We start from the raw sequence: 27,160 nt of genomic DNA, 5'->3' as shown, positions 1-27,160 counted from the left end.
GAAGTCCCACACATCAATCAACAAAGCAGCAAAATGAGAACTTTTACCGTTCCACCACGGTCACACCCCCCAACACATAGACACAGACAACACAAGTCTACCTATCAATCACCTTCCCAGCTTCAACCACCGCGTAACACCAGCCCCAAGGCCATGCAAACCCCGCTGACGCACCTCCCGCCTCGCAGCCCCATCAACCGCAACATCAGCATCATCATCACCACGATACCTCCCATCAACAAACCGCAACATAACCTCCATCAACGCCGCAGAAAGAATACTCGCCACCAGAATACCAATCATGACAAGGTTACTCTTTCTATACTTCTCACGGCCAGGCGCCTCGTAGTCACTCTTCCAACCAGAATACAGCGCATACGTCGTAAGGATACTGCCCAAGTTCCCGAGACCGGAGACAACAGCCGACGCGGCAGCTACGCCGACCTCGCCGTGTCGAGGCTGGAATATCTCCGTCGTCCAGGTCATTGTTATCGGGACTGTGGGGCCAAGTCCGAATCCGACGATTAGTAGTCCGCCGTACCGTGGCCAGGGGTTTGCGTCTGTGCCTGCGTAGCTGGTTAGGAGGAGGCCGAGGATTTGGAGGAGGACGGGGATTGAGAAGAAGATTGCGCGGTGGCGGTGGAAGCGGTCTGAGAGTGGGGTTACGAGGAGGATGGCAATGAGATCCATCTGTAGGAAGGGGAAGTGCGATGTTAGCGAATGGATGGATGGATGAAGAAAAAAAAGGAAAAAGAAAAGGAAAAAAAAAAAAACTTACAATCCAAATAGGAGCCGTCAACAGACTCAAGGAAATATCACTCAAAGTCGGGTCAATGGCCTTGATAATCACGTTCGCATATAACTGCACGCCGATACCAACTCCCACAACACCAAAGTACATAACCAACAGCGGGTAAAGTCTCCAATCCAAGAACACCGCCAGCAGATCCCGCATCGTCCACGCGGACGAGTGATACACACGCTTCAGATCATGGTAATGCACGACGGCATCGGCGCCCTTCAGCGCGGGTGCGGTGGTCGGTACCCAGCGCATGATCAAGGAGCGTTTCGGGGCTGGTTCGCCGGGCGGCGTGGGTCTGTCTGGTAACCACCATAGCAGGGCGAAGCCCAAGGCGACGGTGATGACGCCGTAGACGAGGAACATCCATTGGAAGCCGACGAGGCCTTGGGCGCCGTCCATTTTTTGGAAGCCGGCGGAGACGAGGCCAACCACTGCGGCGGAGACTTGGGAGGCTGTGAAGTATTGCCCGATTCGTTTGCCGATGCGTGACGGCGGGTAGAATAGGGTTAGGTAGTATGTCATGCCTGGCCACATTCCTGCTGTGACGATACCGAGGAGGAGACGGAGGAGGCTGGACTTTGTTAGGTATTGGTGTGATATGGGATAGTGAATGGGGAGTTTCGAGAGGGGATGGGGGGTTGAACGTACTAGAAGCTCCATGCTGCTTTCATTGCGGCGAGACAGCTTCCGATTAGGCCTACGCTGATCACGATGCGGCTCATCCAGACGTGGGGGCTTAGACGGGTCATGATTAGGTTTGAGGGGAGATCGAAGATCACGTAGCAGACGTAGAACAGGGCGAGACCGGTTGAGATCTCGTGTCGGGTTAGGTTGAGCACGCTTGCGAGGTCATGGCCCGAGTCTGTGTTCATTGTCTGTGCCAGGCCTACATTTGAGCGAATGGCTGAACAGAGGAAGTAGAGGACCCAGAACGCGGAGATAATGCGACGGTCCAGTTTTCTAGTGGATGTTAGGTTCTGATATTGAATTGGCTTTCGAAGGTACGATTCACCTGTAGATTCGTTCGATGTTGGCCACGCTGTGGTCCAAGGACTCGCTGTCGTCTGAGGATGTCTGGCTTTGAGCTGCTTCTGGCCGCTCGGAGATATCCTCGACGACAGGTTGTTTGTCAACGCCGACAGAGGCATGTTGATGTTCGGTGGACATGTTGTCACTTTATTATTAATTATTATAAGTGTATAAACTTTTTTATTTGGCCTCTTTGCGGGCAAACAGTCAATTGACTGTACTAAAGCGCTGGCTGAAGCAGTGCTGAGATCTGTGAATTATAAGTTAGTGAAATTGAGGTCATTTCGTATATCCCAATTTCCTTCGGAAAAGAATAATCCTTTACCGAGGTTAGAGAGACGAATACATACCTTGATATGAAGCTCCGAAAGAAAAAGGAAGATTCCGGTTTGAGATCTGATAAAGAGAGGGGTGTGGATCTTGGCGGAGAAAAAAAGCACTTGACCTTCGATATATATAAGGAAGGCTTATCCAATATATATAAGGAAAGGCCTATGGTCTGCACGGAATCGCGTGACTCATAAGCTCCAACATCCGAGAATGAATGGAATGGCTGTTGAGGTTGAGATTAAGATTGAAGGTTGAGGTTGAGGGAAAATCTTTCGGTGTTTTGGCCCCAGCTCTTCACCGAGGATAACCTTAAATCTTTGTTTCCCCGAGGCTATCCTTACCTCCTATTTGTTTCTATTTGTTATATTTGGATATTTTCACTTCAGATCGGATGTTTTAGAAAGTTATCAGCTATTAGCTGTCATCTGCTGGCTGCTAGAATGCTATAGACATACAATTAGGTCATATCCAACAGTCAAAAATAATATGCCAAGCAATGACTCAAAACTACTCTTGGACTCCTTGCTATTGTTAATAATTCAAGTTAAGCTAAATAACTAGTTAGTCTAGAGATCTTATGTGTTCTCATTATCATTAATTATCATTGCCATCTCGATCGCCGGTCTCGGGATTATCACGTGGTCTATCACATATCCGAATCGGGTAATAGTAGGGCTCGGGCACAGGTCGAAAGGTGAAAGCTTGAGAAGCTATTGAAAATAAATTGGAATTGGAAATGCAAGGTCAATATACGTAAGATATAGAGTGCGGTTCTGTCTATAATGATGGTTACTATGTATGTTGTTGTCTACAGAACTTGATGCCTGAGGATAAGAGTGGCATATCTAGAATTTGAAAGCAGAAAGCAAGTATATATATGTACATCGTGTATTTTCCTACAACTCGCCAGTTGGGTAGTTCCTTTCTTTCACATTTCCTCTCGTCCTCCACGTGAAATCCAATAGGCTTTCTTCTGCAAAAGTGTGCCTGGAAATATAAAGCTCAGAGGTTTGATCATTTCCCAAACTTTTATCTCCTTTACCTAGAATTCTCACACCCACTACATTGACACGTCCATCCACAGTCACCCCCCGGTGCCCGACACCATTTACATTGCTGCATTGAACTCTTTTACTGTGATAATCCAGTCATCGGTGGATCTTCGCCTAAAACAACCCACATCCTTTATCCACTCACAATGTCTTCAAACATCGCGGCATCCGGGGCCGACCCCCAACAAAAGAAGCGTTTCTCCGTCCGTCATATTCGCGGCAACTGGCGTCAAAGAATCAAAAGGCTCAAAAAGTTCTTGGCCAATCTCCGAGCTGGCATGCGTTTCGGCATTTCGCCGGCCCACCCTGAAAGCAGCACCCGTGAAGAGGTCCCGATTCGGCGTAGCAACGAGTCAGAAGATGTCAACAAGCCAGAGAATACAGACAAGCCAGAGAATACCAACAAGCCAGAAAATACCAACAAGCCAGAAAATACCAACAAGCCAGAAGACAATGAGCCCCATGAAGTTCCGGGGGCGAGCTTCACCGAGCAAACTCCAAAGAAAGAAGACGAGCCCACCCCAGCCAAACATCCTAACCGGGATCCGAGTCAAGTCAGGAGTGGTAGTAGAACCACCAGAGCCGGCAAAAAGTATGACGAGTATTTGAGGGTTCCGCGCAATTCCCCGGACAGAAGCAGCGTCGAGAAGATTCTCGGGGACGATACTAGAATTGATGTGATCTTCGATGAAAGCTTCAGGCGTCCGTTCACTGGCCAAAAAATCGAGAAAAGCTGGAAAAATTCGTATGGCGGTTTATTACTCGACAGAAATAATTTCAAGCTCATAATGATGCATCGAATGCACCACGAGTTCATGATGCGTATATTTCGCTCCAGGTCAGCGAGGCCGAAAAAATGCGACCGGGCTACGTCGCTTACTGAGTACTATGACTTGCAAATGTATCTTCGTGGCTAGCGCCATGCGCCGAAACCAGGATATTCAGGTTCTGGAACTAGGTAAGGCTCTAGCTAAGAGAGTGGCAGCACTGCCAAGGAACATGATATGCACAAGAAAAGAAGGAGAAAGGCGGTTAACGGCAGGAGCTACTTGTCAAGGACGATTTGGGAAAGAAGGTTATGCTTGAGTTCCTTGAGATACGCGAGATAGTCCACAATACCCCTACCATGGCTTCACTGGGGACTCCATCCAACTCAGGAGCCAAAGAGAGAGAGAAAAGAAAAATACAAATTAAAGCCAAGATCGAAACATCAGAGACCCCACTGAAAGGTACAAGATGGCCTAGGCATAAATTACTTTACTACGGAGCTTCATCGTTTATTTTAATGCCACTTTATTTCAATGTTTTATGCCTTGCCATGTATCCAGCGTCGAAAATAATATAAGGAAGTGTCCAAACGAATTCAAACTAGACAAATGCGTGTGCTCAATGGCAGCCAAGGTAGTAGTACTATATACCTCAAAGGGTATAAAAGGAGAGGATAACGTTATTGTGTGTTTTCCCCAGTGCTTCTCACAACGTTGACCCTCTCCAACAATAGAGCTTGAACTCTACGAGGGCACAAAACTGAACAAGTTCAATTTGTTGCCCAACAAGATTGGATCCTCATCTCGACAAAGAAACACCAGGGGAGCCTCCGACTCTAACCAAATGTAGTAGAACGCTATCACGAGGATCGCTAAGCCCTAAAGCCAAGATCATCTCCAGACCCTGAACACCAACATTACTAGCAAGAAATAAGCCTAGCACCAAGCCTATATACCTAGCGCAATTCCCAAACTCCTCTTCTTGGTCCCATCCAGCGAGAAACTCGTAAATCAATAACAAAAAGCGGCTCGAGCCCGGCGCCAAGCGGCACCATCTCGTATTTACCGAGGAACACACCCCCGCGAATACGAACAATAACCTTAAACAGCCTCACTAAAGACATTATTTACATTCTACCAGCCGCGTCGATATAGGAAGTGTCGAGGGGACAGCGACTTAAAATCACAGTTCCGCCCCAAATCCTACTCCGACATTTTCCAGCGCAGAGCACAAGCGGGGCGTCATAAAATCTCACAAGCTATCAAGTTATCAAGCTTCTTCTATACCTCCATCACTTCTGCAAAATGCTCCTAATTCCCTCCTTCACAACCCTATCCCTATCCCTCCTCCTCACCAACCTAGCAACAAGCACAACAACCAACAAAAACGAACCCCAACTCCTATCAAACATCTCCCTCAACACAGACGATGCATCCTCCCTCTTCAGCGAGAACCCAAGCCTAAACGCCCGCGCATTGGAATGCAGCATCGGCTACAGCGAATGCGCCTACAACACCAACCGCTGCTGTCCGTCCAGCGGGAAATGCTGCGGGAACGGGTACTGCGCCGATATGGGCGAGATGTGCTGCACGGGCGGTGGTACGTGTGCCGTTGGATTCAAGTGCTGTGCCGGGACGACGGGGTGCGCGCCGTTAGGTGGGGAATGCTGTTCTGGTGGGTACTATTGTCGGGCTGGGAAGAAGTGTCGTGTCTATGATGGGGAGAAGGTTTGTTGTCCGTTGACGGGTTGTATTGGGGAATATGATGGTGTTGGGTCTGGAGGTACGCTTACGGGTTTGGATGTTACGTCCACGGTGACGGAGACCGAGGTTGAGACTACCCGGGCTACCACGACTTATTTGGAGGTTGATTGGGATTATTATTATACTACTGTCTACTGGTATGTTTGTTTGTTCTTTCTTTCTTGGTCTCGCTGGAAGGAAGGGGTGGTTCGCTGAGCTGACTGTTTCATAGGACTTATTGGTTCTATTACTGGACTTCTTATGCGCCTTACACGGTTCAGACGGTTACTTCGACAACTACCAGTACTCGCACTGTCTGGTCTGTTTATGCGACAAACAGGGCGGAGGCGACATCGTCGCTTAGTAGGAGATCGTCGCGTTACTCGTTCTCGACTCCTTACTCGGCAACTTCTCTTAAAAGCTCGACGGCGCCTGTTACCTTGGCGACTGGTGCTGCTGCTCCGTCTGCCACCGCGTCTGATTCGACAGATGACACCGTTGCAGCTGGTCCGGTTATCGGGGCAAGTTCCGCGGAAAGTGTGAGCGTCAGTGGGACTGGCATCCTGGCTGCTGTCTTGGTTGCTGCGGTTGGTGGATTGGCCTTTGGGCTGTGAACGGCTAGGGATCATTTATGACTGGATTTTGTCGTTGATATATTTGACATACATGATGTTTCTATAATGACTGTAACTATGCTATAATTTTATGAAATGCCTATCTAGTATTCCAGATGTATGAATCGTAAATCATTGATTGACTTGTAGCAAAATGTAACAAAAATATTTAGTTAGAATAAAATAAGAATATGCTTTCTCAAAGGGCTTGAGTACTGTAAAATAAGAATCCACCTTCTCAAAGGGCCTGACTACTGTTAGTCGAGCTATCCTTGCGGTCCTCAACATGGGTGCCCTTTCCAGCCTCCATATCGCTCATCACATTAGCCAGCTTGATCTTCTTCTCTGAATTATAGCTAGCGCGACGCAGGTGCTCATCGGTCTCCTCGTAGTTGATAAGAAGCTCTCCCTTCTTACCGTAGCGGTGGGGCTCGTTGCGGGCGACCGAAACGACATTGAAGATGCTGGATGTCTTGTAGAAGATTGTGTCCATCTCCTCCAGGGACCGATAGGCAGTTTCGGGGTAGAAGAAGTAGACAACGGGGAAGATGAATGCGTTGCTATTTGGAATAGAGTTAGTCGTGCACCAAACACGTTTCGCGCAGAATGTACCCACATGACAGCAAAGATGATATATGTCTTATATTTGATTGAGTCGAACGCAACGGGCGTGACCATGACAACCATAAAGTTGAAGATCCAGTTGCCCGAAGTTGCGAGTGCGTTGGCGGGAGCACGGATTCGTAGGGGCACCTATCGAACTATTAGTGGGTGTCTCGGCACAAAAGAATAAATGAGATAAAATCCTTACAATCTCAGCGGGATACAGCCAGGTCATTCCCAGCCAGCCAAAGGCGAAGAATGTGTTGAAGACAAACAAGAACACAGCAGCGGCAATTCCGGGCTTTGTCTCGCCCTCAAAGCTAGTGGTGATGGCCAAAACGGCCATTGAAATCGACATACCAGCGGCACCGACCAACATCAGAACTCGTCGGCCCACCTTCTCAATAACGAAAATGGGAATCAGAGATGCCAAGAAATATTCCGTGCCATTGCACGCGGCTAGGATGCGCGACGTCAGGCCATCCATACCAAGAGAGTTCTCATAAATAAAGGCAGCATAGTAGGTAATCAGATTGATACCAGAGATCTGCTGGAACATCTGGTTGACGTAGGCGAGTACCACACGGTGGAAGTGGCGATTTTCATCCATAGTAAGCAAGTCACGGAAGCTGACACTCGAGGCTGCCAGGACTGCATCCTTGATAGCAGAAAATTCCGAGTGGACGTAGGGATCATTTTCATCTAAGTCTAGGATCGCGGCGAGAACATCCAACGCTTCCTGTTCGCGGCCCTTGAGGATCAGCCAGCGAGGTGATTCGGGCAGCGGCAGCACGAATATTAAGATGATCAGGGCGAAGACGTTTTGGAAGGCAATTGGGAAACGCCACGAAACGGAGCTAGGGTCAAGGAAGGAGAATCCAAGATCAAGCCAGTAACTGATCGTGATTCCAGCAGCAATCAATGAACCCTCGAACATGACTAGTTTTCCACGGTGGTGGGATTTGGAGCATTCTAAGTAATATTAGCATCCATTCTCCTCTCCGATAGAGCCAAATACTTACCAGATTGCCATGTAGGGACGGTAGAGGTGTTCATGCCGTTGCCGATACCGGTGATAATGCGGCCGACAATGAGATGCGGCAGGGAGTAAGCACTGGCTTGCAGCGTAGCCCCGATCACCATGATGATAGAGCCGGTGAAAATTGTCTTACGGCGACCGAGGTAGTTTCCAATCCAGATGCAGAAGATTGCGCCGAAGAAACAGCCCAAGTTGTAGGAAGCGATGGTGATTCCTGATAAATTAGTATATGAATGGAAAGAAATATTGCCATTGAGTTACATACCCTGTGTAGTCGCCTTGCTACTGGTTGATGAACTCGATTTAGTGGTGTCGATATCGGGGAAGACCGTAACAAATGAGTGTAAGGTCAATAGACCTCCCATCACACCTCTGTTGAGTGTTAGTAAAAGAAGTTCACTGGAGTTTTCATGTATAGCTTTCGATAACATACTGGTCATAACCGAATAGCCTGTGTAATTTGGCGTTAGCGCTGCGTACTTCGAAAGTGGACAATTGAAAAAAAGAACAACATACAAGAAATCAAGACCAGCAATAACACCGATCATGATATTCAGGCCCGTGCCCCGAAGGCCGAAGAATGGCTTCATGGCGGCGGACGTGGTGTAGAAGTTAGAAAAACAAAGATAGTCCGAGTATTCTTATTAGCCGGGAGCAAAGAAATGGACTTGAATTGGACAGACTACAGCTAAGCAGAGAAAAGACGATTCAACGCAACAAGCCCTGGGGAAAGTGCAGATTTATGAACCTCAGAAACCAACAAGGAGGGTATCCACATCTAATATGATGTTTTGACAAGCCAATGAAAAGTCATAGTAAGGTTGCATTTGGTGATTTATACCGTGACCTGATTAGGGAACGGGGGTGTATGTCTTCACGGGCTAAGACTTTGGGTGATCATCGGTATTCCACGGTATTCCTCCACGGGGATCCACGCAACTCGGCGTCTCAGAGGTGCAGTTGCCCATGCGAGGGGCGGTATCCATCCGGTATTGGTGACTGTATTGTCTCAGTACGGTAATTATTCGAGATGGCAGCGAGATTCACTCAACGGGTATATTTCTAATTCTGTTTCCGTCGAGATGGTGTGTATGACAGCTGTAAGGTTTATGGTTTACGGAATCTCACGTGGGTTCAAGGTACTTTTTGTTGAATTGGACTGGTACCTACCTAGGTACCTAGGTAGGTATGTAATTGTATTTGACCAAAACCTGGAGATTCTCCAGTTTCCCCCGGACTCCCCATTTATTTTTCTCCGCTGATCTTCGCTGAGAGAGACTATTATGTACAACATCTTGTGAACTTGATTTTGGACCTTAGACCACGCACCTTGCGCTCATTACATGATTTTTGTTTATATATATATATATGTATATATTTTCGTTGTGCCAAGCACACTTGGCAGGGATGCCATGGAAGGGGTTCAAGAACTTTCCATATAAGCCGCACCGGCATCAGGGCCCGGAAACTTGGTATGGCCGAAGTCAGACTAGATGACATCATCGATAAGTCCGCTATCTAAAACAGGTAGGTGATTTTTTTTATGTTTTTTTTATACTTACCTACGTAGTACAGTCTCGGTGTTATTTCATCCTTACAGAGTACACTACTGTTCTTACTTGTCCTGACTTGTTCTTGTTCTTACACAAAAGTCTGCTCGGCACAGGCCGAATCATGGGGTTCCCGAGAGTACGGGATGCCCGATTCGGATATGCCTATTACGTATCTACGTATCAAACTGCAACCCTGGTATTTATACAATACTACCTAATTATACAGGCCGTCGCCTTAAATGTCATTAAGTAGATTGGTAATAACGATGTATTATTCAATGCAATATTTCTAAGAGAAGATAGGGTGCCGGAATTCCTGATTCGGCCAATACATGTACATCAGCCAGGTAATGGCATCGTAAAATACCAACTCATGACAACCTCCCCTGACCATGCAACTGCTAACTAACTATTACGACTACATATATGTATACATATAGTAGCAATCGTGACGATCAACCAGTAATCAATGGCCAATGGTCGACAATGCGGAGGTTTTTATCTTCTTGGTTGAATGACTGCCGCCATCCCCTTAGTTCGGGAATACAACTGCAACCTAGCGGTCGTTTTCATAGAATCTTACACCAACAGTCTACAGCGAGTCAGGAAGATGCACTAAATGAATGTTTCATTCAAATTGAACTTGCCAGCCAGATGAGAATACCCCCAGATAAGAGCCTCCTGCCCAGACCCTCTGTCCTCAGGTCCATTCAGACCTGCGGCCGGTCAGCGATCATTGTGAACACCTAGGGAAAAACTATTGGCTAACATCGAACACATCGCAAGAAATTGGAAAAGAAAAAAAAGTCAACTAAGGAGCAGCAAGGGACCCCATATGTAAACATCGGGCTTTTGTCCGCCGCGGGCCACCGTGAGGTATCCCAAGAACAGTCACCACCCAACAAGTCTTCATATGGGGTCCATCATAAAAGGGGAGAAAGGGAAGTCAAATTGCGGTTGCTCTTAGAGCTTCCCAGTCGCCCCAGTCCGGCATCGAATTGTAGCGTTTACCACAAGTCGTCATTGTCATCATGGCGCTTGAATTCGAACGGTTCCTCGTTAGCCTCTGGGCCCAGCAGATCAGGTTCTTCACGCGCGGGAGAGCCGGGAGAGAAAGCGGGTTCGTCCTGAGGCTCTTCATCCTTGCGCGGCTGGCGGCAACGGACAACGGTGTGACCCACTAGAGAATTGTTAGCAGACTAGCTCCAGCATTAGGAACGCGCATGTGATCAACTCACTTTCTCCGCAGTTCTTGCACTGAACCTTCGACCAATCTTTCGGCTGGTCACAATCACGAGAGTAATGTCCGGCTAAAGCAGTCATTGTCAGTTCTGTTCCACAGTACATAACGGCTAAAGAATAGGACAACCCTCAGGGCATGCAGCACACTTACTCTTTTCGCAGTTTCGGCAGGTAACAGTAGAGACATCGCGAGGCTGATCACAATCGCGAGCGATGTGGTCTTCAGATCTGTACGTATGTTAGAACAAGCGGCAATCGCAGGGCCCCGGTTGTGATATTTTGACATACCCACAATTGCGACAGGTGCGAGGGCCGCGATCAGCAACATTGGGGCAATCTTTGGCGAAATGGCCAGCTGAAACAAATGTTAGCTTATCATGAAATATAAGAATTATCTTGGAGAAGATCTTGGCATACTTTCGTTGCACTTCCGGCATTCAACATCGCCCGCAGATCGGGGCTCAGGGCAGTCAGAAGCAACATGCTCCTCAGATCTTCATGAAAGTCAGCATTATCCAGTTCGTTGTTTGCATCACAGTCACATACCCGCAGTTACGGCAAGCATGCTTGTTCTTGCGCTGCTGTGTGCAATCGCGCACGCGGTGTCCAACCCCATCACAGTTTGAGCACTTGATTTCCACACGCTCGTTCTCCGTGCGCTCCTCTTTGCAACTGCGCGAGATATGTCCCAACTCTAAGCAGGATAGTTTAGCAATATTCTGAGAAATCTGCAATAAAGGTAAACACATACCTCCACAGTTGAGACACTTAGGCACCTTGCGCTCGTAGAGAACACCAGCGTTATTCATGCGTTCGAGGTTCTCCTCGGCATTCGCAGGCCAACGGTCTCGGAGGTTACCACGCGACGGCTTGGGGCTAAAAAAGAATCCAATCACGAACTCGCGATCAAGCACTCCCTGAAGATCGATAAGGCTCATGACATCGTCAACTTCAGCCTCCTGTAGTTAAGATTCATTCATCAGTAATTCATCCTTAAACTTCAAAACGACAATGGTTTATTACCATAGCAATGATGTAGATGTTGAAGTTATCTTCGCGCATTTTTCTCTCGATATCAGCCCAAGTGGCATGGGGAACTGCCTTGGAGTAAATCTTCAGTGCCTGCACATGTGGAGTTAGATCAGCCAAAGCTCGAAACTTTCAATGGATTCCTGGTACCTCACGGAAATCGTCAAGATCCCTTTCATCGCTGGCCTTCTTCATTGCCGCCCAACCCTCGTGGGGAAGCATATCAGCAACGCGGTTGAGGTCGAACTTTCGGTTCTCCTTGCATTCCATGGTCCTGTGGCCTTCAGCCTGGCAATTCTTGCAGACATCAGGGGGTCGCTCGGGACAATCAACAGCCGGGTGACCTTCCTTCTCGCAGATACGGCAGGTACCCTTGAACACACGGGGCTTAGGGCATTCGGACTTGGAGTGACTGTTTTTGGAGTCAATTAGCAAATTAAAGCACAAAACTCCCGGTAATGACTCACCCTTCTTCGCCGCAGTTGAAGCACGCGCCCATCTTGCGGGGCTCAGGGCATTCCGCCTTGTTGTGGCTGCATTGTCATCAGTACACAATGAAGCAAGCACATAGAGGTCAACAACTTACCCTTCTTGGCCGCAGTTGTAGCAAGCGCGGTCACCGCCACCGGCGTATTCACCATTGTCGTAGGCGTAGTTGTCATGAGCAACACTATATTTCAACAATGGTTAGATGAGCTGGCAAAATATGACATGGAAAGTGCAGGACCAACTTACCCTGCATTGTTGTCTCCCTGTCCCAGAGGAACCGAGTCATTCGGGCACTGGCGAGTCATGTGGCCAGGTTCACCGCATCTTGAGTTTATGAGCGACTGGTGTTCTTTGGGGATTTCCCCAAGCCGGGGAAGCTAGAATGTTTGGGGAGAACTCACTGTCCGCAGGTGAAATCATCGTTTCGGGCTCCATGGGTATTGGGCTCCATTTTGGTGCACTTTGGTAAACATGCCTGTTAGTCAAATACTGCCAAACAGTCTTGTCATTGTGGAAGAACCCGTCACCAGGGTGAAGGGCTGAAGCGGAACAAATAAGAAAATAATGCGGGGAAGAGCCAGGGAGGTGTGAGAGAAGACAGGTAGAAGAGACAAGATCACTAAGGAGAAGACGCGATCTTTTCACGTAGATCGCTCTCGTACGATTACGATCATCGAGAGAGATACAGTGCAAGCTTGATACCAAGAACGACACTTACCAACGTGGTTTTCGACGCGCGTTAGACGCGATGGCTGTTTGTTGACGGTTGAGGTTTGAGGGAAGAAGAAAGGGAAGAAGAGGAAGAGGGGTGGAGGAAAAAAAGCGAACAAAAACATTTGAACACAATGGGCAAGTGACGTTCAGGTGGAAAGTGCCTGTTCGAGGAAGGAGCGATCGACCTGCCTCAGCCAAACGCGCAATCTCTAAAGCAACTTACACTAGACGGGGTGCTCAATTGCATTAGAGCTACAGATGAGACTCCACATATTTTAAAAAGAAATTGCATGCATTTGAATGGTAATTGGTCAAATATGCTGCTAAAAATACAAAGCACATGCAAAAAGACCGATGATATAGGGCCACTAACCGCAAGACAGACATTAACCTGCCTACCATTACCGGAATAACCTGCCCAGCAGGCCACCAGCGATGTTGTTCACAATGCCACCGCCCAGGGCCGAGTTGGCATATGTGGAGGCCTGACCAAACTTATCACAGCGAGAGAAGGCCATGGTATTCGTAATAGTCAAAATGAGGGCAATAACTAAACCGAGGTCAATACCTAATGCCAACCGTATATCAAAGTAAAGGTTATGAGAGTGACTTACCAATCAGACTGAGCCAAATAACACCGACAAGTCTCACAATAGCCAATATCGCAAGGCCAACCCACAGAGCTGGTGTGACATACAAGCTCAACCAGAAGAACCGCTTGTCCGTGGCTGTCACAGCGCGAACGTTGGGGTCTGATGATTCGAAGACCCACTGGGAGTCGCCGGTTGAGGTGTCCACCTCGTTCCACCAACGTAGGCCGACCAGCCGGCGTCCCGCAATGTTTTTGAGGTAGTAGAAATCCGCGGAGAGGAGAAGAAGGGTGAAAATGAAGACGAGGATACTAGGTAGACGTTAGCGTCGCGGGTTGACAAGCATGTGGTTCGGTGCAAAGTCCATACAAGTCATCGATGAAGAGTACACCAAATAGATACATCAGTAGAGCACCTAATCATCAAGTTAGTCAAATCATTCTTGCTGCTGTTACTCGGGGTGAGGGAGTACAAACCGATCCGAATGCCCAAGAAGACAAGTAGCGTGATCGGGTGCGCGCTGAGACGCCAGTTGAGGTCGCCTTGACCTTGTCCTTGGTCCATAGTTTTCAAGGTGTAGAGTTTGATGTTATCTGAATGTGAAGGACCTCTCGGTCGGCAGATTGGGTCACTTTGATCCAAGTTAAGTCAGTTGTTGACTGATGATGCTCCCTATGTGGTCGAAACACGGGTGTAGGCGGTTTCTTGTGGCAGAATAACAATGCTACAGCGGAAGAGACTTAGCAACGGCTGCATCATCTACTTAGCATATCCTGGAAAGTCTTATCATTTCAGGATTATTAAATAGGTTATATAAAAAGATCTGATCATAATCCCTACTTCTATACAATGTTCAAAATCACTCACGTGACTATGCTGGATATCCATCAGCCACACGTGCGGTTATTCATTTCCAACGTAAGTGGCGCTAAGCCGATAAGACCCAGATTCTGCTGGTTAACTATCCACCAATGAAACCTACTAAGTAATGGGCGGTATGTCTAGTTAAGAAGGCGGTATAATTAATCCAGAAGGACTATAAACGAGTACCTCACGCTAAAAGAGACAAGCTTCCTCGCGTTCAGGCGCACCCATATGCATTGCACCATGTGGCTCCCGTAGATCATATCTCCATAAGGGCTTTTATTAGGGCAGGAATGTAGTACCTGGGCTGATACTATTTACTGTTCAGAGAAAACCCCTGTCAATTTCGCTAAAACTCAGAGTCTCAGACCGTGAGATAAGACTTGTTTGACCTGGGGTGAATTTTAGGCTCATTCAATCCATATCTGGAGAATTAAAGCAGCTGGAAATGAAATTGAAAAGGCACTCTCAAAAGCAACGTCTTCGAGAACGGATGAGCGGCCCATGTAATTGGGTAAAAGAGTCTATACACACAATCTTTCGGTGTAACAGTTAGGAGTACTATATAGTTATACTTCGTAATTAGTTCACCTACAGGCTTTTGTGTGGAAGATCTGGTGTGTGTCTTAGGCTGCCGGCCTACTGTCGTAGAGATCGCTTATTTGCCCTCTCTCCTCTCTTTTTCTCGCTATAAGTCATCTACTTATCTACTAAGTTACCGGCGTGTAGCTTAAGTGCCGCTAAGCGGGTGGGAAGAACTATTTTCTATACACTATGGTCGTATGGATGTGCACGTGCACACTGACAGCCTGTTCAATACACTGATCCCCGTTGGAATGTGGTGAGATCATAGGAAGCAAGAAAGAAAAAGTCTGAATTGCTATATCTCCGGACTCACTGGCGTTTAAAATGGCAGATTGAGACAGCTAAGAACAGAGACTATTTGACAATGCAGCAAAAAGACTGACAAAGCGATCGAATGCATGCGTACGGCAACCAACCAGTAGAGTCTCACCATTGGGTGGATGCATGCATGCATGCATACGGCAAGCTTTGCATGAAACTATTTAGAACTTCTGAACCAAGCACCGGAAGCTTGCTGCGGTTGCATCAGGATGATAGTGTATTGTCTGTAACTGCGTCAAAACTATGGCCGGGGTATAAGTGACGACGAACTTGTGAGGCATGATAATAATAATGTTCAACGTCATGGCTATCAATGGCGTGGGACGTTAACTGCTATAACCCTCCCTTCGTAGCAGGGTCTTCAAGTTTTTCTTTTTTTTTTTTATGGCTGTGTGAACACATTTTCACGAAGGGCCTCGGTCCATCCCACCACTAAGCCCTAGGAAACCAAACAGATAAACCAACCCAGACCTCTAGTCAAGTATATACATGGAATTTGCTTTTTCTTCCCATTGTCAGAATATATCGATCTACCCCCCATATCTCTCAAGCAACTTCACAACCCGGAAATTACCACAAGACAAAGCCGCCTGTACCGGGGTGCCGAACTCCTCACTCACAATATTAACATCGGCTCCATAATCAAGAAGAACCTGGACAGTCTCTGTCTGTGCGTGCGCGGAGAGGCAAATGCCACAAGCCGCAGCATGCAAGGCAGATATATACCTTCCCGCGGGGAGATTAGGATCAGCGCCGGAATGAAGCAGCAGTTTGGCGACTTCAACGTGTCCTCGATAACAAGCCGCCTGGAGGGGTGTGCCGAAATTGCCTCCTATCGAGTTTATCATGCTCGCTTTAGTCGTTTTGAGAAGCGTCTTTGCAACGCCTAAGTGCCCTAGACTGGACGCAATGTGTAGGGGCGTTCCCGCTGAGCATTGAATTCGGGGGTTTGCTCCGCTGTTCAGTAATAGTTGCACAATTTCTTCGTTGCCAGTGGTTGAGGCAATGCAGAGTGGTGTTCCGTGTTCCTCATTTACAGCATTGATGTCTTCCTGCTTCTGCTCAAGCATTAACTTGACGATTTGAGTGTAGCCGTCTGCTACAGCTGCATGGAGTGCTGTGCCATATAGTTCATCCCGAGCCTTTGGGTCCGGCCCGAATGTCTGGAGGAGGGCATATATCTGAGAAAACCCGCGGTCAGAGGAAGTCTGGAGAGCAAGGTTGTAGGACTGGCTGAGCGGATTGATCTTCCGTTGATCAAGGAGTAGCTCAACGATATCCAAGTTTCCCAAGGTACAGGCTGTGTGCAAACTATCCACATAGTGTCGTCCCGGCTTAGTGATATCGGCACCTCTATCAAGGAGGACCTGAACCACTTCGATATGACCGCCGTAGATAGCAGCCTCCAGAGGATTGCCAAATTCGTCGCTTCTTGCGTGTATGTCGGCGTTACTATTGAGAAGAACATGACAAACTCCGGCCTGTCCTTCATATGCTGCGGTTTGTAAGGCGGTCCCGTACAACCCTGTTGTGTCAACTGGAACGCTAGAATTCAGCAACAGCTTGACCACCCGAGAATGACCTTTTGCCGCAGCCGCATGGAGAGCATTGCCGTAAACTCCTTCTGTAGTCAAGATTTCGGGCTCATTGCTAAGGATGCAGGATACAACGGTATCTAACCCTATAAGTGAGGCGATATAGAGCGGCGAAGGTAAAAAGGGAGTAAATGATACATCAAGTGGCTTGGTTCGGGTCCTCCACGGCTCATCAAGATCATGGATTCTTATCCAGTTTGTGAATACGTTCCCGTGAAACACAAATACATCCTCCATCAGTAGTTGCAGGCGAAAGCCGTCTTTGGCTGAAGCCGATCGTGCATGTGATGGCCAAAACTGAGCAGCATATTGAGCTAATGGATAGTCACCTTGGAGTTTAGAGGTAATTGCATTAGGGGTGTTCAATTGTGAGAGGTAGTGCAGACAGGTAATAGCAATAGAATGGTGAGCTAGATTCTCGTCTAGACTGTACCATTTCTTTGACTCATCGGGAGGGCTCCCACAAGAAATAAGGTAGTCCTTGACAGATGCGTGTGCCAACTTGACCACCAACTGGCCACTAGAGTCGTCTGGCTTGCCACTGTCCTTGTGCGCCACAGTTATCACCCCGGGACATATCGACAGAATGCCTTGAGGGTCTAGGACTCGTCTTCGCGGATCTAATCTTGGCGAAGTGCCGTTAAATTTCAAGGCAAAGAGTTCAGAAGCTTCTTCAAGGAGTAGTGGCCGCATAGGGAAAGCAAGCCACATGAGAAGAAATTGTGCTTGTTTTCGCCGCTTTAAAGGAATCTGATCGAGCATCTGATCATATATGTTACCGAGGCTGGTTGGAAGTGTATGGAGTGCCACCTCGAGGTCGTGATAGCTATAACATCGTTCGATTTCGCGTAGCTGGCATTCTGCCAGTCGAAACCTAGAAGCTTGAGTATGCTTGAAGTGACTGGGTGGATATGAGATGATGACTTACAGTCCTGCTGCTTTCAGAACCAACGACTGATGAATTCGCTTCTTGAGCTCTTTTGGCCAACGCCCAGAGAACTCTTCCTTGCCGTATAGTCTTTGGTGAGTGTAGGTATGCACGTCTTTTTCTATTCGAGACATCTCAATCTCTATTCTGATTGCTCCCCTAGTCGACATTGCTCGCTGTATACTTGGCCATAGGGGACTAGTGACCAGGAGATTGACTGTTGCCACCGCGTTGATAGATACTAGGGTCTCCAAGAATGTCCCGATGTCATCGCACTCGTCGAGGCCATCTATAACCATGAAACACCGTTTCAGCGACTTGAGGATTTCTTTAAGAACGCAGAGGATTGACGCCACCGTTGGCTGGGTAGATATCCTCCTAGCCCTAACGTAAAGAGCCTTAACAGCTTCGGGAGGCCGAGGTGCCGATATTTGACGCAGGATGCTGCGTATACATCCTTCCGCGGTGCGCTTGCGGCTATCAGTGACGTCGAAGTAGAAAAAAGCAATCCTCGTGCCCTGGTCGTGCTGGTAGGTCTTTTGTATATCATTGATGACCGTCGAACTTAGCATCGTCTTTCCACTCCCAGCTTGTTATGATATCAGATTTGACTATCCCAAAGCCGTACTTTCCGGGTATAACATACGGATCCCATATAGCCATAGCAGACGCTCATTCCCATGGGCCCATGATATATAAGAATCGTCTTGTAGTAGCCACTGGCCAGTCGTCGGGACATGTTTGCTGCGGGCCCTCTTGTGGTCTGCTGCCGGGTCGAGATCTGAGATTCGCTGCAAAAGATCTGCATCATCAAGATCTTGCAGAACGTCTATCATTTCCCAGTGTAAGTAATTCAATTCCTGGTCCATTTCTGGTCTATCTATTTCTTACCTTTCATGCTAGTCATATCCAACTGAATTTGTTCAACGTGGTCTAGCACTTCTAGAATTTGATCAGCGTTAGGGAGCAAAGAGTGGTATCTAAGCACTACCGTGGGGGTTGTGGCCTAGTACTTTACTCTACCCGTGGATGTGTAGCTCGGGGTAGGTACTTACTCACCATAGGGGGCATGATTGCCAGTTCTTGTCCAGGAACAAGCAAGAGAAACTCCTTGGCTGTTGCTGCCGCGACTGCCGCTGCGTATTCTTGCCATGCCTTGTTTTTATGAGAATCGGCATAGTCACAGATACCTCTGATAACTATACACCGAAAGTCATTCATCAATCCGGCGGATTCCATCTCGAAGCATAGAACTTTGCCTCCCAGTTGGGAGTTGACCTCGTCCCGAAATTTCCCATCTTTGATAACCTGATTGCCAGAGGCAATAAGACCGTAATGAACTCTCATGTCGCGGGGAATTCTTCTAATAGCCTTGCTATAATCGCAGCTGCTGCATGATTGCAGCTGGTCGTCTCCTAGTTGGTCTGGTTCCGTGTCGACGTGCTGATACTCGGATGGGAAGAGTGTATCCTCCAGTGTCTCGCGCCGCGTGTACTTTGGCGCTAATCTGGGCCATTTCCTTTCCATGGTGTCAAGGAACTCCGGGATTTGAGGTCCCTCCATTTCATGTCTGACTCTTAGGGCTGCAAGCGTAGTTTTGAGAATCGTTGGTGGGCTGTCGAGGGACCCAACTCTCCTAAACCCCTGACCTTGCTCGGCTTTGCCAAAATCCCACTGTATAACACCCCCGTGGCTGTCTTCTGGCGCACTCACGACAACGTCGCCTAGCCGAACAGCGGTGGGGACTCCACCTCCAATACCTACCATAAGGCCGACCCTGATTCTGGGGAAGGTAGAGGTTAACCTCGTTGCGACTGTTGCTGAGGAGTTATTTCCAATCACACCAAGGGGCAGACATGCTATGACAATGTTATGATGGCCTATGCGACCGAGTCGATAGTTGTTTGAGTCATGCAAAGGCTGGGAGAGAGGAGGATGTACCTCATCAAGCATGGCAGTTGCCGCAACCATCTCTTTGGGTAGCGCGCAAACCCAGCCGACCGTGTAATTCTCGCGACTCATGAATGCCCCTTCTTGTGACATTTTGATATTGTTTCCCGTCTCCCAAAATGTTTGGGGGTGAAGCAGGTATGGGTTACCAAGACGAGTTTCCCCTAACCCCATGCTTCGCCGCCTCACAGCTCATTGCTGACAGGGATGGCGGATGACGCCCGACGTGGCTTGGAGTGATTGGATGTTATGGGTTTGCATGCGAGGCAACCAGGCTAAAAGTTGGCGAAGTCCGAGTCCTTGGCAAGGGTTCAGGTGGCCCTATCTTGCCATAAAAGAGGGGATGTCAGCTTCTGAAAACACAGGAATAAAGGAATAAACTCGCAACCGGACAACACGAACACAACACAAATTAACGTAAATTCATTTCACCATGTCTATCAAGGAGCGCTCATCCTCATCCATGCGCAGTCACAGTCAGAACAACTATCCGTTTCGAGAACCTATCGAACAGCAGGTATCCGATGTGTACATTGCAATAATGGGCGTGACCGGAGCTGGAAAGAGCACGTTTATATCGCAGCTGGCTGATTCACATGTGCCTGTGGGAAATGGCCTAAATGCTTGTTAGTGACATGACCATCCGGTGCCTTCCTTTTAGCCTCTTTACTGATCACTACACTCATAGGTACCCAGGATGTGGCAGTGTATCGATGCAAGTCCAGCGGCCCGGCCAACATCTGGCTCGTTGATACACCAGGGTTCGATGACACCCATCGGAGTGACACGGATGTGCTCCGCGAGATAGCAAATTGGCTGATGGAATCCTTTTCTTCCAAGAAAGTGATTTTGAATGGCATCATATACCTCCATCGTATCACAGATATCCGAATGCAGGGATCGGCGATGAAAAACCTCTTCATGTTCAAGAAGCTCTGCGGTCCCGATGCTCTCAAGAATGTGATTCTAGCTACCACCATGTGGGAGAGAGTCGGTATGGAAGACGGTGAGCGTCGCGAACAAGAGCTAGAGCGCACGTCAGAGTTCTGGGGAGAAATGATCATGCGCGGCGCACTGCTTAAGCGGCACCAGAATAACGCAAATTCAGCCTGGAGTTTGGTAGATGTCTTTGCCTCGAAAAGCTCAACAAAGCGAAAAGCAGTTCTTACCATCCAGCAGGAGATGGTAGTGCAGCACAAACCTTTAGCCAAGACAGATGCAGGCATGGAGCTTGAAAGTTCATTGGTCCAAGAGCGAGAGAAATGGTCACGGGAGCTCGAAAGGACTCGAGACGATATGCGTGAAGCACTTGCAGCCAAGGACAAAGAATCGCTGGAGCAGCTCCGCGAGACAGAGGCCAAAATGAACAAGAAGATTGACGAGATTGAACGTGCTCGCGAGGAGCTAAAGATAGACATGCGGTTGCAGTACGAGAGTCAGATCACGAAGCTGCATAAAGCTCTAGAGAAGCAGACTCTAGATACTGAACATAATAAGAAGAAGCTCCAAGATCTGGAAAAGACTCTCGATGAGATGCAAGCGGAGCCTACCGAAGAGCCACGGTTAACAACAGCTCCACCACCGTATTGGGAATCGAGCGACACCTCTTCCGATGACTCTATTAGTGACCCTATCCCTCGAATAATAGAAAGACCACCGCATGTCATTCGACCACCGCATATCATTCAGGGAGAATCTTACAAAGGGCCCCGTACTGGAGAGTACAATCTGTCCATAACCGGCATTAGATACTTTTTCTGTGGACCCAGGTATCAGGTCTGGTACGTTCCCCTTCCCCTTCTCCCCTATGAACACCGGATAACAACTGAATCAAACAGGAGAATGGGGAAGGAATACATATCCGACCATACAAGCTTTCCTACTATGTTGCGGTCACACACCACGACGCATGTATGTTTCGGGAGTAATCGCTCCTGGTATCATCACTGCTACGGCACAAAGGGACACAACTGTAAGTCTCTTCTGGTGTTACGCAGTGTTGAAATGACTATTAAACATCACCATAGATTTCAGCTCAAACTTCAAGCACGAGTACTCGAGACTGTTCAGGCGTCTCAAAGAGCGTATCGGGGCGGACCGCCCTACGGCTGTTGCCCTGGGAGGTCGTGGCCACTATTTCTTCTCCACGGATGATTACAAGTGGTGGAATCTCCCAAATGAAATCGAAGCAGCTGTTGCGCCCACTAGTATCAAGCAGCTGTGGTTAGGCAGAAATGACACCTTTGTCCTTGTCAATGAGAGTGGGACCATCTACTTTGATCTAAAGGGTCACTATACTAGCCTTTCCAAAATACTGCGCGAAATGAAGGCTAGGGGCCAATCCATCAAAGTAAGTGACTTCCACTTTTTTCAACATCATGAACGAGGCTAACGTGACAAGGCTCTGGCTCTGGATCTGGAATACGATAGGTATTTTATCATGTATGGGGGGAGGAAAAGGGCCGCTCATGTGACAGACTTACACCCGTACGAAAAATTTTTAACTGAGAATCGTTGGATTTAATGTGTAGTATATACATATGTATCATACCTACCGTGCAGTGACTTCACATCGTGGTAGATTCATAATAGATTTCTTCTGGAACTGTTTTTGTGAGTGGAAACCTGTCGAATTCGAGACTATACATATGGATCATAGTACATAACTAGTTAACTAGTTAATTAGTATGTTTCTTGTTTTTAAGTAACTGAGTACTGTACTCTATACTAACCAAAGGGTCTATCTTTTCTAGTTATGTATAACCTTTGATTTGTTAGAAAGAAGAGATGCAATCGGCTCTAAATATATATTGCTGAAAACGATATATTTTTCCAAACTTCCCACAGGAATAGTACGAATAACCAATTCTAACAATCTCATAAATTACACCTGCTCATAAAAAAAGAAACCCGAAAAGAAATCGACTCTACCAACCTTCTACGTGGGACATAAATAGCCAAAGCGGCTCTACGGATAACCGAGTCGGCTTCTTCCCGACTCAACTCCATAAAGACCTCCACTCCCCAAGAAACACAGTACAAAATACACAATACACAACACTATACTATTTGCATGCACACATAGATCACCACCTAAACAATGGCAGCCCGCAATACTCTCCGTCGTTCTCTCCTTTACGGTAAGCTCAAGCTCCCTTCCAAAGCCGCATCTTCCCCGCATTTCACTCTCCGAGCTCCAAAAAAAAGAAAACCATCCAAGCTAATAAACAACACCAAATAGTCCCGGGCTCCTCCCAACGCTTCCTAGACAAGTCGCGCTCACTAACTGCCGACTGCGTCACCTATGATCTAGAAGACAGCGTAACACCACACATGAAAGCAGAGGCGCGCTCGCTAGTGCGGAGAGCAATCGACCAAGTCGCGCCACCAGGAATCCGGGAACGCGCCGTACGAATCAACTCCGTAGACAGCGGACTAGCATTGGGTGATTTGACCGAAGTCGTGAGTGGCCCTGAATACAAACACACATACAACATACACATAAATACTCCCACCCCTACATATGTTGTACAAGGACCAACCCGCTAACCAACCCAGCTCCAATCCCCAAACCTAACAACAATCGTAATCCCCAAAGTCAACTCAGCCTCAGACCTCACATTCGTCACAGACGTCATAACCCACACTCTATCCCAGCAACCACAACTACAAACAGAAAGAACGCCAATTTCCCTCCTGGCTCTAGTGGAGTCAGCCAAGTCCCTGACAAACCTATCTCAGATCTGCGCTGCGTCACCCTTACTCCAAGGACTGGTATTCGCGGCCGAAGACTTCGCGCTAGATCTAAGTCTCACGCGGACACCTTCGCTGACGGAGTTTCTGTTCGCGCGGTCTGCGATAGCCACCGCTGCGCGGGCGGCGGATCTGCCGTCGACGATTGATCTCGTTTGTACGGCGTACAAGTCTGAGAATGGGGATGGGTTGCCGCCGGCTGTGTTGCGGGAGGAGTGTCTGGATGGTCGTCGGTTGGGGTTCAATGGGAAACAGTGTATTCATCCGTCGCAGGTGAAGGTTGTGGATCAGATATTTGGACCGGATGTCGTGGAGACGGAGTGGGCTATGCGGGTTGTTATTGCGGATGAGAAGGCTGCGAGGGCTGGGAGGGGTGCTTGGACGCTTGATGGGAAGATGATTGATGTTCCTGTTGCGCATAAGGCTAGGGCTATTGTTAAGAAGGCTGAGGCTTGTGGGGTTGATGTTGATGCTTTGAGGGGGGAGTGGCAGCATCAAGAGCCGGAGTAGGGGGGCTATATGGGTAGCGCTGTGTATTATCTATGCATGATATCCTTGTATCATTCTACTTATGTTATGCGTGCATCATTTCTTTGAAAAGGGGTGTTTTTCTACTATGGATTGTATTCGGTTGCCTCGCTGGTTCTAAGAGTCATCGGATAGAAGCATGTAGCCAAGAAGAATCTATCCTAAAAAAAGGTTGCTTAAAAAATTCGATATACTCCCCTGATGTACTTGCTGTATGCTGTGGTTGAGTCACAGCTTTGGACCAAAAGGTTGAAAAGAAGTTGAGTTATCAAAGGATTCAATAGATAAATTTGGTAGGGTATCATGCCGCTTTGACGCAAATTGAGTTGAATGACACGCCAGGTCATTGATCTTGAGTCTCTATTTCTTCGCGCTTGAGTAAATGGATTTTGCCCATAGTTAGGATGGGAGGCTCTCCGCCAGCGTTGGCCTCCATCAATTCACTAGCCAGCTCCTTGGCTGCTGACTTGTCATAACTGGTTGGATCGATGCCGAGAATGCCTCCAACATAACCACCTCGCTCACCGGGTACACTGAATTCCCGGAATAAGTACCGCCACTCATTTAGCCATGCTTTAACAGCCTTGCCGATTTTATCTTTGCCGTTCTTCGAGTGGTGACCAGTACCTGTGATGGCATACACCACTCGGAGGCCTTCTCGAGCATGCTTGAGCAGGATCTTCTCGAGATATTCGATAGCCTCTTCTGGGTGGAGACCGTGAAGATCAACGTATAGTTCTTCCGAAGATTCATCCAATCCCTTGTGAGAAAGGTGCTGATTACGTTCTTCATAAAGCTGGCGTGCGGCCTCCCGGTGGCACCTGCGCATCGCGTCGTTCTCGGCCTGACCGCGCAACGACAATGCTTTGGCAGCTCGTGCATCATTGCGGTTCCAAGCTTGAGCAGCGCTAATAGATATGATCGTTAGAAGTGTTGGAAGGTAATAGTTATCGCCGAAAGCTTACCTCTGTAGGAATTTGTTTCGCACAGTGCCGTGGCGAATAGCCTCTGTCCGGTATTTGATATATTGTTGATTGGCCCGTGTGCCTGTCTCCAGCCAGGGGATATTTTGCGGGGGTGGGATCGACTGAGCTGCAGCACTGTTCTCGCGACTCTTCGTGTCTTTGTTTCTGGTGCCAGATTTGGTCTTCCCGGGGACAGGAGATGGGGTCATTCGAACCACATCTGCCAGAGAGGAAGGGATGCTTTCCTTGCTCAAGCTGGTTTCGCGGTTACTATGACCGCCCCGTTTTCCATGATGCTTCTTCCCGGAATTCTTCGCATTGACCGCAGCAAGAGTTGGGAAGGCATCTGGATCGTCTACAGACGGTGCTGCAGGATTCAATTCCCGATTCTGGTGGCGGCTAGATGGGCGGGAGCTCGGGCGTCCGAGATGGGTTGCACTTCCATTTCTTTTGCCCATTCCAGGAAGGAGGCCAGGAGGCGCATACTTGCTGGCTTGATAAGCAGAAAGATGGGCAGGGTAGCGGCCCGTGTACTGATTTGCCCATTGGTCTCCGTTATCTGCTGCTTGCAGGGGTGGGAATGCGTCAGAACCGCTGTCTACCTGGAACAGGGAGGGTGAAGCTGGCCGACTACCATCCGTGACACTAAGATTGCCGATAAGTGCCGAAGGATCGTGCGAGAAAGGACATCCATCACCAGCTAGACAATTTCCCATAACCCAATACCTATTCACATCTGTTAGCGCAGGAACAATTGGCTTGTCCAGAATATATAAAAACACTCACTTGCACACATGTGTGGTTAGATCATGACTGAAACGACAGTCCGCTCGAAGGCATTGTCCAGTAGACAGCCAGTATTTACAGACCACAGGGCTGCGACTGCTACCCAATGGCGTGACCGGGCGCACTTGGTCCATTGTCATGGACTTGCCAACCAAAACACGGCCGTCATCGTGTTGTTTTGCGATCGCCTCGGATTCTATCTCCTGGGAGAGCGAAGCAATGGTAGCACCGAGATCATAACTATTCGCCTCCAGTGCGGCTTCTATTTCATCATTTGATCGCTTGTCACCCAGCACCGTGCGCAGGATATCATGTGGGCTCATATCTGGAACAAATTCAACCGCAGTGGCGCTGAGTGCCCCGGGGGTGCTGATACCGCCGGCGGACGATGTTGTACTGTTGGCATCATCTGCGACGAGCCAGTCAACATTGTTATCGCCCCCAAGGTCTCCATAGAAGTCAGAAATCTGACTTTGGTCTGAGAACTCGTAGGCGTTTAGATTTGGGGAATGAGGAATAGGCTGCGCAAGAGCAAGCCGGGGCGATGGGCGTGGGGAGGTAAACGGAGAAACAGTAGACGATAGCGGAGGCCGCGCGAAGGGCCCACGGGAGCTTTGCATCCACGAGGAACTCCCGGGGCTTGTTCCTAGAGTCGAATGAGGGGATAGCGGTGTAGATGATCGGGCCATCTGCCATGGCGCAGGTGATGAGCGACGAATCACGGTATGACGGACTGGAGGCGATGCGTCTGGCAAGTTTCGGTTGCGATGGCGCCAGAGGATGTCCAATACCGCGTTCTCTAAAGGTGTACCCGTCAACGACGTGTTTGCGCGTAAGAAGTCCTCCACTTTTTCCACCTGTTCTTCCTCATCCAGTGCCTGATCCTGCAGGATCTGGAGACATTTTTCAAGAAGGTCGTCGGGAATCATGATTGTATGTTGATATGGGTAATAGGCGCGGACGAAAAGTAATCGGGAAAACTCCCTAGCGGCGAAGGGGCTGTTGGGTCCTGGATGGGGCGACTATCCGAGGCTGGAGGTATGGGGGTAATAAGCACGAATGTGCCTGACGAGAGAGTGAGACTAGAGTTGAGGGTCAGAGGCACCTCATGCTTTCCCTTTATATTCAGGTGATTTGGAGCAAGTGAAGAATGATAGGGGGTTTCAGGTTGATTTTAAAGTTAGAGTGTAAGGTGATGAGAGTTGGGAAAGTGATGAAAGGACAAGTAGATAATTACATGGCATCGCCGATTTGTGAATGAAAGTTGAATAAAGGGTGAAGTGACAAAG

General features: G+C 48.3%; 10 protein-coding genes across 10 annotated transcripts; 4 read left to right on the top strand and 6 right to left on the bottom strand.

Moving 5' to 3' along the window:
• Positions 1-108: 108 nt before the first annotated feature.
• On the bottom strand, positions 109-1,969 carry N7516_002247 (putative MFS transporter; the record flags this gene model as incomplete). Its single annotated transcript, XM_057214967.1, has 4 exons — positions 109-690; positions 779-1,373; positions 1,451-1,762; positions 1,815-1,969. 4 exons carry the CDS (start codon positions 1,967-1,969, stop codon positions 109-111), a joined length of 1,644 nt encoding a protein of 547 aa, XP_057076850.1.
• Positions 1,970-3,359: 1,390 nt separating this feature from the next.
• Positions 3,360-4,130, top strand: N7516_002246 (uncharacterized protein; the record flags this gene model as incomplete). The annotated part of the gene is made up of 1 exon (XM_057214966.1): positions 3,360-4,130. The coding sequence occupies one exon, from the start codon at positions 3,360-3,362 to the stop codon at positions 4,128-4,130; it is 771 nt and encodes a 256-aa protein (XP_057076849.1).
• A 1,155-nt stretch (positions 4,131-5,285) lies between these two features.
• N7516_002245 (uncharacterized protein) lies at positions 5,286-6,337 on the top strand (the record flags this gene model as incomplete). The annotated part of the gene is made up of 2 exons (XM_057214965.1): positions 5,286-5,881; positions 5,956-6,337. The coding sequence occupies 2 exons, from the start codon at positions 5,286-5,288 to the stop codon at positions 6,335-6,337; spliced, it is 978 nt and encodes a 325-aa protein (XP_057076848.1).
• Positions 6,338-6,575: 238 nt separating this feature from the next.
• N7516_002244 (sugar porter family MFS transporter) lies at positions 6,576-8,569 on the bottom strand (the record flags this gene model as incomplete). Its single annotated transcript, XM_057214964.1, has 7 exons — positions 6,576-6,897; positions 6,954-7,090; positions 7,149-7,912; positions 7,963-8,193; positions 8,245-8,351; positions 8,413-8,430; positions 8,496-8,569. The coding sequence occupies 7 exons, from the start codon at positions 8,567-8,569 to the stop codon at positions 6,576-6,578; spliced, it is 1,653 nt and encodes a 550-aa protein (XP_057076847.1).
• A 1,970-nt stretch (positions 8,570-10,539) lies between these two features.
• Positions 10,540-12,743, bottom strand: N7516_002243 (uncharacterized protein; the record flags this gene model as incomplete). Its single annotated transcript, XM_057214963.1, has 13 exons — positions 10,540-10,712; positions 10,771-10,842; positions 10,926-11,002; positions 11,063-11,129; positions 11,192-11,268; positions 11,321-11,468; positions 11,526-11,733; positions 11,798-11,896; positions 11,954-12,215; positions 12,271-12,336; positions 12,390-12,473; positions 12,539-12,616; positions 12,694-12,743. 13 exons carry the CDS (start codon positions 12,741-12,743, stop codon positions 10,540-10,542), a joined length of 1,461 nt encoding a protein of 486 aa, XP_057076846.1.
• A 664-nt stretch (positions 12,744-13,407) lies between these two features.
• Positions 13,408-14,160, bottom strand: N7516_002242 (DUF846 domain-containing protein; the record flags this gene model as incomplete). Its single annotated transcript, XM_057214962.1, has 4 exons — positions 13,408-13,556; positions 13,621-13,907; positions 13,966-14,011; positions 14,073-14,160. 4 exons carry the CDS (start codon positions 14,158-14,160, stop codon positions 13,408-13,410), a joined length of 570 nt encoding a protein of 189 aa, XP_057076845.1.
• A 1,736-nt stretch (positions 14,161-15,896) lies between these two features.
• Positions 15,897-19,932, bottom strand: N7516_002241 (ankyrin repeat-containing domain protein; the record flags this gene model as incomplete). Its single annotated transcript, XM_057214961.1, has 5 exons — positions 15,897-17,835; positions 17,890-18,478; positions 18,536-18,718; positions 18,781-18,831; positions 18,945-19,932. 5 exons carry the CDS (start codon positions 19,930-19,932, stop codon positions 15,897-15,899), a joined length of 3,750 nt encoding a protein of 1,249 aa, XP_057076844.1.
• Positions 19,933-20,272: 340 nt separating this feature from the next.
• N7516_002240 (uncharacterized protein) lies at positions 20,273-22,267 on the top strand (the record flags this gene model as incomplete). The annotated part of the gene is made up of 6 exons (XM_057214960.1): positions 20,273-20,465; positions 20,528-21,620; positions 21,678-21,750; positions 21,802-21,811; positions 21,867-22,189; positions 22,241-22,267. Coding segments are annotated over 6 exons (1,719 nt in total), but the record flags the coding sequence as incomplete, so codon positions are not given.
• Positions 22,268-22,939: 672 nt separating this feature from the next.
• On the top strand, positions 22,940-24,102 carry N7516_002239 (HpcH/HpaI aldolase/citrate lyase family protein; the record flags this gene model as incomplete). Its single annotated transcript, XM_057214959.1, has 3 exons — positions 22,940-22,979; positions 23,081-23,301; positions 23,398-24,102. 3 exons carry the CDS (start codon positions 22,940-22,942, stop codon positions 24,100-24,102), a joined length of 966 nt encoding a protein of 321 aa, XP_057076842.1.
• Positions 24,103-24,463: 361 nt separating this feature from the next.
• On the bottom strand, positions 24,464-26,800 carry N7516_002238 (CCCH zinc finger and SMR domain protein; the record flags this gene model as incomplete). Its single annotated transcript, XM_057214958.1, has 3 exons — positions 24,464-25,028; positions 25,086-25,811; positions 25,872-26,800. The coding sequence occupies 3 exons, from the start codon at positions 26,798-26,800 to the stop codon at positions 24,464-24,466; spliced, it is 2,220 nt and encodes a 739-aa protein (XP_057076841.1).
• Positions 26,801-27,160: the final 360 nt, after the last annotated feature.

This window comes from Penicillium verrucosum (assembly GCF_028828655.1).
Source record: "Penicillium verrucosum strain IBT 35672 chromosome Unknown utg000001l_segment0_segment0, whole genome shotgun sequence".
Classification (NCBI taxonomy): Eukaryota; Fungi; Ascomycota; class Eurotiomycetes; order Eurotiales; family Aspergillaceae; genus Penicillium; species Penicillium verrucosum.
This window is presented reverse-complemented; position numbering and strand designations above follow the sequence as displayed.